At 36.2% G+C, this 10,975-nt stretch overlaps 1 protein-coding gene across 1 annotated transcript; it reads left to right on the top strand.

The window, feature by feature from the left end:
• The first annotated feature begins 412 nt into the window (after positions 1-412).
• On the top strand, positions 413-10,097 carry hebp2 (heme binding protein 2). The gene is made up of 4 exons (XM_028797229.2): positions 413-566; positions 3,039-3,174; positions 3,876-4,056; positions 9,135-10,097. The coding sequence occupies exons 1-4, from the start codon at positions 492-494 to the stop codon at positions 9,310-9,312; spliced, it is 570 nt and encodes a 189-aa protein (XP_028653062.1). The 5' UTR covers positions 413-491; the 3' UTR covers positions 9,313-10,097.
• Positions 10,098-10,975: the final 878 nt, after the last annotated feature.

Genomic DNA, 10,975 nt, shown 5'->3' with positions numbered 1-10,975 from the left:
ATCTGTGGTTACCAACCATGAAATGAAATATACTATAAGATTGTTGGCCTTTAGAATTAATTTCTGAAGAGGTGAGCCTGAAAAGAACTAAGATGGCACAAGTTCCAAGGTCTGGTGCTGGAAGGTTAAATGGCCAGTTGTCTAAAAGAAGTGTGTCATAATTTTGGGACAAACTCACGACAAAGCCAGTCTGAGAAGATCTCATTAATTCCATGGTTTAATATAAGCTGAATATTAGATTTTGTGACATCCAGGATAAATAATAAGAGCCTTGAAGATGATTATGGAATCTTCAAACAAGATGGCAAATGAGCTATGAGGTTACAGTATATAGAAAGTGCAAGTAATCTCACTATGTACTGTTTATTTTGTTTAATATAGAATAATATAGTTATATTCATAGAATATAAATGAGTTGGATGTTAAACATTTTAAGTGTAATGACTCAATATGTTGTCATTTTTAAGGTACTGTTTATTATTTTGTAGAAGATGTTGAAGACTGTACAACAAGCTTTATTTTCGACAGGCCTGCAGATGCCCAAATTTATTCCAGTTGAAACTCAGGTATGCTAATTAAAAAAAAAAAAAACTGCCTTAGAACAGGCATCAACAGGGAATATACAGTGGTGTGAAAAACTATTTGCCCCCTTCCTGATTTCTTATTCTTTTGCATGTTTGTCACACAAAATGTTTCTGATCATCAAACACATTTAACCATTAGTCAAATATAACACAAGTAAACACAAAATGCAGTTTGTAAATGGTGGTTTTTATTATTTAGGGAGAAAAAAAAATCCAAACCTACATTGCCCTGTGTGAAAAAGTAATTGCCCCCTGAACCTAATAACTGGTTGGGCCACCCTTAGCAGCAATAACTGCAATCAAGCATTTGCGATAACTTGCAATGAGTCTTTTACAGCGCTCTGGAGGAATTTTGGCCCACTCATCTTTGCAAAATTGTTGTAATTCAGCTTTATTTGAGGGTTTTCTAGCATGAACCGCCTTTTTAAGGTCATGCCATAGCATCTCAATTGGATTCAGGTCAGGACTTTGACTAGGCCACTCCAAAGTCTTCATTTTGTTTTTCTTCAGCCATTCAGAGGTGGATTTGCTGGTGTGTTTTGGGTCATTGTCCTGTTGCAGCACCCAAGATCGCTTCAGCTTGAGTTGACGAACAGATGGCCGGACATTCTCCTTCAGGATTTTTTGGTAGACAGTAGAATTCATGGTTTCCATCTATCACAGCAAGCCTTCCAGGTCCTGAAGCAGCAAAACAACCCCAGACCATCACACTACCACCACCATATTTTACTGTTGGTATGATGTTCTTTTTCTGAAATGCTGTGTTCCTTTTACGCCAGATGTAACGGGACATTTGCCTTCCAAAAAGTTCAACTTTTGTCTCATCAGTCCACAAGGTATTTTCCCAAAAGTCTTGGCAATCATTGAGATGTTTCTTAGCAAAATTGAGACGAGCCCTAATGTTCTTTTTGCTTAACAGTGGTTTGCGTCTTGGAAATCTGCCATGCAGGCCGTTTTTGCCCAGTCTCTTTCTTATGGTGGAGTCGTGAACACTGACCTTAATTGAGGCAAGTGAGGCCTGCAGTTCTTTAGACGTTGTCCTGGGGTCTTTTGTGACCTCTCGGATGAGTCGTCTCTGCGCTCTTGGGGTAATTTTGGTCGGCCGGCCACTCCTGGGAAGGTTCACCACTGTTCCATGTTTTTGCCATTTGTGGAAAATGGCTCTCACTGTGGTTTGCTGGAGTCCCAAAGCTTTAGAAATGGCTTTATAACCTTTACCAGACTGATAGATCTCAATTACTTCTGTTCTCATTTGTTCCTGAATTTCTTTGGATCTTGGCATGATGTCTAGCTTTTGAGGTGGTTTTGGTCTACTTCTCTGTGTCAGGCAGCTCCTATTTAAGTGATTTCTTGATTGAAACAGGTGTGGCAGTAATCAGGCCTGGGGGTGGCTACGGAAATTGAACTCCGGTGTGATACACCACAGTTAGGTTATTTTTTAACAAGGGGGCAATTACTTTTTCACACAGGGCCATGTAGGTTTGGATTTTTTTTCTCCCTAAATAATAAACACCATCATTTAAAAAGTGCATTTTGTGTTTACTTGTGTTATATTTGACTAATGGTTAAATGTGTTTGATGATCAGAAACATTTTGTGTGACAAACATGCAAAAGAATAAGAAATCAGGAAGGGGGCAAATAGTTTTTCACACCACTGTATGCTGTTTCCTGCTGACAGATTAGGCAGTGGGAATTTTATTTGAGATTTTGGCAATCAAAAAACTTGTTTTGACTGAACCATTTAATACATATCAATATTGATATATATTCACAGCCAAAATTGTTGTTTTATAAGAAATGCAATTTGACCTGAATTTCTTAATTCCGGAGCAGCACTGTGTTTGCTTATATTTCAGGTAATTTTCTTAATCTCAGAATTATAGCTATTTATAATGAAGTTTATTCTTTAAACACCTAAAGCTGATATCTTGTCTTAATTTACAGGTCAGACTAAATTCACATTAGTTTTTTTTTTTACTTTTACTGAAACCTTCAGGACACTGGGTTCAAATCTGGGCCCAGTCATTGTTAATGTAGTTTATGTATTCTCCCCATGTCTTGTGTTCCACCCACACTCCAGTAAAATTGATTGCAGACGGTAAACTGGCCCTGTATGAGTAACTGCGCCCTGCAGTGGACTGGCAGTCTATCCAAGGTTTGTTCCTATCTTACATTTGAATAGACCTGAACATCCCCCAGCCATATGCTGGAAATGTGAATAAGAAAACTGAACAAATGAACAGTAAAAAGAATGATTAAGAATTTTTTCAGCCAACAAAAGACAACAGCCTCCAATTTTAATATATATTATAGAAAATAATATCTCCAGCTAGAGCTAAGAACCTCTTCTGTTGTTGATTCAACATGTGACAGAAAAGATGGGGTTGATATATCCCAACAGCAAAATCCTAAAGGTGTTAATATTATTATTTTTACTTTTACCATTTTTTAAGGCTGAAGATTATGAAGTTCGAAACTATGACGCCACAAAGTGGGCCAGCACATCAGTGAGTGAAATGGATTTTGATTCGGCTCTAAACAAAGGATTCATGAGGCTTTTTAATTACATCCAAGGCAACAATGACAAAAGTAATAATATTTTTATAACTTTGAATTTGTAGCAAAGCTGTTTAAGTTTAAATTAGACAATAATTTATTAGTGGCTGATTTCTGTGAATTACTCCTCTTATAATTGAGTGTGTGACTGAATGAGCCCTACGCTGGACTTGTGCCCTATCCAAGGTTGTTTTCCTTTTTTGTAAAATATCTGCAAGAATGTTGGCTGGATTATAGGAAGTATCCCTTTAAAAATTATTTAATGAGCATGTTTACTTTTACCTTTTCTTAATCCTCACTTTAGATCTTTTTAAAACTCATGTTTGGGAAACCACATCATTCAAAAGAGGGTGCTGTTAGCTTAATTTCAAAAGCATGGATCTAAAAAGCTTGTGTGCACATACTGTATGTGGTGTCTTCAGCTAATCAGTGAACTGAAAACACATCTGTATTTTCTCCCTCCTGCTGTCTGCAGAATAGTAATTGCAGCCAGAATGTTGAAAGGCACATTTTATTCATGTTTTAATAAATGTAAAGCAGTGAAATTGTGATATAGACTGTTCTCTTCATCCATGACGATTCAAATAAACATCAAGAGAACTGTTTAGGTGCTTTTGATGCAAATAATCAAGTACTTTATTGGGGGTTGTACAATAATGGTTCAAGTCATGTATGGTTTTGCCAACACGTGTCTGAACTGCTTTGTGAATTCATTTACCTTTGTGTCATAACAGAGATGAAGGTTGAAATGACTGCACCGGTGACTTGTTTAGTTCAAGCTGGTGAAGGGCCTTTCTGCAAAAGCAGTTTTACCATCTCCTTTTATGTACCTGAGGAACACCAGTGTGACCCTCCCAAGCCAACTGAAGCAGACGTGTTCATTGAAGACAGAAAAGATATGACAGTGTTTGTGAGGTATTTGTAGTTTTATTCTCTTAAAGCATTCTCGAGACTTCACTTTGGTCTCAGTTGGCAGCTTATGCTGTGATGCATGTAACACAACCCGTGAATTCCACGAAATTGGACTTTGGGACCTTCTCAAGGCAGGCAGCAAAGTGGCTGCCACTTCATGGCAAGACAGGAAAAGCACAGTGGTGGCCAACTTGTCAAATATTCTAACCACAACAGAAATCCATACACGATCAAAGAGCTGGATGTGCAGGCTTCCTTCCCCACATTATTTGGATTTGGGTCCGTTGTATGTGGAATGTCTGTCAGGAAAAGGGCCATAGCAAAATCGGATGGCAGTGACAAAATTGCAGTAACCTCAGCAGAGTGTCCCAGGGTGCTGTGTTTCTTTAGAGGTATTTCTTTGAGAAGTGAAGCTCCGAGTGTTACTAGTAAAATGTTAAAGTAATATCACATTCATAAAATACATACTGTGTAACGATAGTGTCTCAGTAATGACAGAAGCATCGCAGATAGTATGTTGCACTTGAGGAGTATAATTAATAAATAAAAAATGAATAAGCATTCAAAGCATGCAATTGTATTTTAACAATGAGACATAAAGTTTATAATTGCTTGTTACATTCTTTTACAAATACCCACAGTTCAACTGGTACAATATACACTTTGAATTTTATTGGACATGACGTAACTTACTTAATCATTATTTATCTTACAGTTATAGCTTTTGTGTTTTTAGATGTACCGTATTTCTTAACCTTACACTTGAATTAAATGAGTTTAGGAGGTTGATTAGTACATGACATGAAAATAAGAATTTCACTATACTCTGTACATGATAGTAATCCTACAAACCTATATAGATGGAAATTATGATATGAAAACAATATGTAAATTAATTCCAGGACCCCAAGAAGGACTTAACCTTAGGAGTTAATCATTTATAACAATGTAAAAATGTACAACAAAATATTATAGTGATGGGTATTGTGTACTGTTTTACTGGAGAGGCACATACACATAACATAATGCCCTATGTGCAGTTGTATAAGGAGTTTTGTTAGAGTCTGCTCTTTGAAAGTTAAAATTGAAATCATCAGTGGGGTCTCTGTTTTCAGGAAAAGTAGGATACTACTTCCCTATTTCCCAGCAGATGGCAGTGTTGTGAAAAAATTAAATAACAGGAGAGTTTTTAGCTTAGTGTTGTCAAAATGTTTATAACAAACTCAAATTAGTTGCCATTAATGATAAGTATATCATTAATTTTTCATGATATACTCTATGCAGTTTACTTCTTTGAACAGTATGTGAAATTTTCTTTGTGCCTGGTGCTGTTTGTCTGTTTCCAGGTTGCTTAGGTATTGAATCAGCTGCTTTCTATGCATACCTGTTCTCATGCATGCACATGTGCAGTGTGAACCTTTCAGTTTCTCCTTGTGGCTTGAACACTTATAATCCTTTTAAGTGACCCTTTAAATGTTTTGTGCCACAATTTAAAACATGCATAAAGTTTTACATCTTGCTATTTTGGTGTAGTTGTCATCATTATCATATATCACTAGGTGCAATACAATTTAACATTTTGCTTACTGAACAAAAATGAGAAACTAATGGTTTCTGCTTTTGATTAATTTTAATTAATTATGTTAATATTTAGATATCTTTCGATACTGTCCTTTGGTGGTTGTACTGCACAACAGTATGTTGATAGATCTTCATTTTGTATGTTTTTTAATGTCATTTTTTTGTCTAACATTTTATTGTAACTTGTGCTGGTGGTTTAATTCACTGTGAACCTTAATGTTTCTTACTTACTCCCTCGCATGACCAATCTTCCATGGCTCCCTTTACCCAGCACAAATTAATTTTTTTTTTCTACTGCATCCCCTGCCTGCACATTCATCCTGCTGGCTTTGCCTCATACCACTCGTTTCCATGTGGTCAGAGGCAAAACTCTTCACTTTCCCCTTCTCTATGAGCTGAACTGTTTCAAGCCAGGATCCTTCAAGAGATTGCCAGCAGCCACATGCCTGGCCAGTGGATTCCACCAGAATAATAAGTGTTGCTCTTTAAAAGCTTTATCCCCCCTCTGTCACTCATACTCAAGACTTTCTACATTGCTTCTCAGGATGGACCCATCTCTTATGAATTCATCCTTCTCCAACACCAGAATTTTCTAATCAAAAACTGTACTGAAAGTAATTATACATACTAAATGAAGGATAGTACGTATTAAAGTATATATGTTGCAGTCTCTTTGGTCCTGTAGAGCTTATGAGCACCCCGTGCTGCAGAAAGTCCATCTTAGACACAGGGTTGCTGTAGTGTAAGGAGTTCAGTTAACACAGTTTATATAGCTGAAGTCAGAACTTTACATACATAGGGTGACTTCTTTAAAACTTCCCAAGCTGTGTAAAGGCACAGTTAACAAAGTATGTAAACTTATGTCCCACTGAAACTGTGATATAATCAGTAAAATGTTAAATAATTTCATGTGTGAAATTTTGAAAAAATGACTTTTGTCCTGCACAAAGCAGATGTCTTAAACAATATGCCAAATTTATAGTTTGTTAGTATATAATCTGTGGAGGGATTATAAAGTGAGTTTTAAAGAATTCTCTCCAAGTGTGTGTAAGATTCTATATTCAACTGTATATCAAAAACTTTTATCAATGAACAAAACTAGATTATTCATGTACAGATAAAGTAAATACAATAAGAACCGTGCCTACAATTTTGCCTTATAGGGTTTCCCAAAAAGTTCGGTAAAGTAATTTTTTAATCAGTAGTAATTTATTTTATAATTGTTTGAATATCTACATTGTATAACTAGGCATACCTGCTACACACATCATTTTTTGAGCCACTCTTCAACTCCTGCTGTCTTCCCTGGACTTACACAGGAGCGGGGTCTGTGTCACTCCAGCTCCCTGAGCTGCTCAGCTGGATTGGTCTGCTTCAGTCCCTGAGCATTGGCCACTCGCTTCCTGGCTACCTGCCTGCCTTCTCTTTTCTCTCTCTCGCATCAACTCTCTCTCCTTCCTGCCTGCTTCTCTCCTTTCCTTAACCTCTGTCTTGTCATCTTTTCTCTGTCTATGAATGTCTCTTTGTGGATCCCCTTTTACTGCTTTGCAAGCTCCTCTTATACTCTGCCTTCCTGATCGAATGCAGGTGTGATGCGCCGTTCCCTCCGAGGCAATAATGAGATATCTGACTGACACTTGCATTCTCACGTGCATGCACGATCATGCAGGCTCTTCAGCTGACCCTGGAGCAAAGCACATTCATGTACCCACCCATGCACGATTGGAGGATGTACCTCACAGGGTTTTGATTATTTATATAAAAAAATCAGTACAGTGCCATGGGCCACTTATCACACCTACTAGATATCTTAATCAGTGGGTTACCACATAAATGTGAATTTGTCATACGTCAAAAATCCTGCGCTAAAGGTTCTGTGCAAATGAGTTCATTCGGAAGAGTTCTTCTGTTAAAAGAAAAATACTCTTTGTTTCAGATATTAGAGGTAAACCTCTACACCACAGAACGCTTGTGGCTTTTCTGTGGCAGTGGGATGGTCATCAGGTTGTCTGCACCATCTAAAGAGAGACTATAGAAAGAGCCCAGAACTAAGTTTCTTAACACATACATACCTTTTTAATATTAAGACCATGATTTTGCTAAGCTACACTGTCTGTACATTTAGCAATCTAAACAGCAGTTAAACAATTATTTCTTTTCAAAAAAGACAACATCCCAGCAGCAGCAGCTGTTCCCCAGCAAGCAGACAGCTGTGTGTTGCTATGCCACAAACTCTCTTTCAGTTTTGATCAACTGTGTCTGAATTAAAAAAAAACACTTACTGATTTGGCGTGATCATTTATTGAATGTGATTTTAATTTTTGATTTAATAACTGGAGGACACCTAAAAACAGCTTTATTAAAGCTAACCTATGGTTTGTATAGGATGTTATTGCTGTTCAATTTACACAATAGTTGATGAGTAGTTTTCTTTCAGGTGAGGTGACAGAGTTACAAGTTAATGGCCCTGGCATAACATATCTAGCAAAAGGTGAAAATGCAGTTCCGTCTGAATTAAAGCTAGCAAATATGTACACTTGACAGACTAGTCTATTGTATTTAGCTAGCCAGTGTACTGAAACATTATTTTACTTCAGTACATTTGCTAGTAATAATGGTGGACACTGACAAATACATTTAGTAGACAATTTATCTGCTCTGTCTAATACTGTGGCTTTAACTTTTTTCATAGCACTAGTCACTAGCATGAATTTCTGAACTTAACCAGCTTCACAACTGTAAAAGAACTAATGTTGATCAGTTACTTACGGTATTGTTTAGCTTGTTCTGTGCTATATTTCCAAAGTGATTTTTCTTCAAGTATTCATGCATTGACCTAGTGCTGTTATGCAGTACAATCTGTTTTTTACACTCCGTGAACAACCATTTTCTCAGATGTTGAAACAGAATGCTCCCACACAGAGGAGAATTTCCCCAATGTTTGGAGGAACCTTCCTCCGCTGAATGTGGTGCATCTGCCACCATGAATAACTTAATCAGAAACGGTACAGAAGGTCATTAGAATACAGATGTGCAATGTGGAAGAAGGATGGGGACAATTAGTTATGAAAATACAATTTGTTCATAGTTTTTAGTCGATTACATCAAATTAATTGTGGGAGCCCTAATGAAAACAAGTTTTCAGTAATACACAGTATTTATTTTATTTATAAAAAACAAGTTCATATTAAAAAGTGACAGAACATGTAGCTTCTTCAAATACAGCATCATAAACTATAAGATTTCTCATAAACATTTTTCATTGCATTTTTCTGACCACCCTTTAAACATGCTTATATTATATATGATATTACATTTCTGTATACTTAGAATTTTTTTTTACATTCAATTTGTCTTTGTACTCTGATGGTTGATGTGAATATTGGTATACTTTTAACAAAAAAAAACACTCAAGCAACATTTCTAAGTTGTGTGGAAAGAAGGAGTACTGCACACCTATGAAGAAGCTTAATAACACATTTTACTACATTGCATTGTAGGACATTTGGTGGCTTTGCCAATGCAGAAAAATATAAAGAAGAACTGATGAAACTGTCTACTAGTCTAACTCGGGATGGACAACAGTTTGAAGACAAAATGTACTATACAGCTGGTTATGACAGTCCTTTCAAAATAATTAACAGACGGAATGAAGTGTGGCTAATAAAAAAACACTAACAACAGTAAAAACATTCACTGTAGTTGCTTTGTGATGCTGTAATTCTATAACCCTACTAACAGCAATATGAATATGCCTTTATATTATGTTTTAAATTTTATAAACATTAGCTGTCATTTAACATTACATTATTATGGAAAATTTATTTTTTATTATGTAGAATAATAAAACACTTTTGTATTAATAAAATGAAACAACTTTGTATACCTGTATCTTTTAATACGGGTAACACAAAAGAGCATTCCTGAACCTATGATTTTGCTTCTAACTAAAAGATTGACACATTGCAGAAATACTTGGCAGCTAATGTGAATGATAATAAGAATGTATATTTGCTAACAGATGGTTACTGTTGTTTTATTGCTTATTATCCACATCATAAACAAATATGGAACTAATTTTTGTTTTTTTGTCCTTCAGAAAATTGATATTTCACAAAGAAATTGTTCCAATTTCATATGAAAGGAAAATAAATACACTTGAATATCAGAGAAAAACTGAGTCTGACTTTTAATGCTGATATTTCTTCTTGAATCAAATAACATCAGTTGCACAAAAGGCAGCATGTCATCAGAGAAATTCAGATTAAGTGCAAGTTTCTTGCAGGTGGCTGACTTCTTCGCTGTTAAGCTGTCTGCAGGTGACTTGATTTGCCTGGAAAAAGACCTAAAGCCTGGACAGTTTGCTGAATTCCAACAGAGTGGCACAGCATAATATCAGGCTTAGGGAGTGGACTATGAGCTTAAACTGCATATCCCATAAATCAAAAAATTGTTGTCTGTTTTTTAAAGACTTGGGGAAAAGCCACTGGAGCTGAACTATCTCCACCCAATTTAAACTGTCAAGTAGCATCAATATATTTCCATCAAGGCTGAGTATGGATTATTACAGACATAACAGGCATCTAATGTCTTCTTGTTCCATGTTCAGAGTGCCTTATTCTGTAACACACTGCATCTTCTGGAAGATTTTTATTTCTAAATTAGAGTAGAAGAGACAACAAGAGAGATTTGATTTAGATCATCTAAATGAGGAATGTCCACACAATATTTAGCCACTGTATCCACCCAGATCCTCCAGGACACCCACTGTACAATATGCCTTGTCTAGCAGATTCCTGTTTTGGTTCACAAAGACATGTAAGGACAGGATGATTGGTAGCTTAACTTGGCTCTGGACTGTTGCTTTGTATTGCACAGGAGCATAATGTAGGGTCAGTTCCTGCTGTGCATCCAATGCTTCTGGAAAAGGCAACAGGTTTTTGTGACCCTAAATTGGATAAGCAAGTTATGAAATGGAAGGACTGTAGATCTGGCATTTACTAAACATGAATTATCAAGCAGAAAGGAAAACACTTAATTACAGTTACAGTCCACCAAAATTATCAAGCATTTGTAACAATGGTGTAAAAAGGTAGTTAATCCAAAAGGCATAATGTTGGTGGAGTATTATTTTAAATATTTGATAAAGACTGTTTATGCATTACTTTTAGAACTCTCTTAAAAATCACAACAATTTGACAGTTCAATCTCTGGTGCATGATTTACTGAAAAAAAAATAAAACTGGCACAAGGCTTGACCAATGGAATGTTGTCTGTATCGCAAACCCAAAATTTAGTAAGAAAGAAATTACACTTTGCACTGAAAATAATGTTCTTAGTG

Source organism: Erpetoichthys calabaricus, chromosome 3 (genome assembly GCF_900747795.2).
Source record: "Erpetoichthys calabaricus chromosome 3, fErpCal1.3, whole genome shotgun sequence".
NCBI classification, from domain to species: domain Eukaryota; kingdom Metazoa; phylum Chordata; class Cladistia; order Polypteriformes; family Polypteridae; genus Erpetoichthys; species Erpetoichthys calabaricus.
The sequence above is the reverse complement of the archived record's forward strand: the minus strand, read 5'-3'. Positions and strand labels throughout refer to the sequence as shown.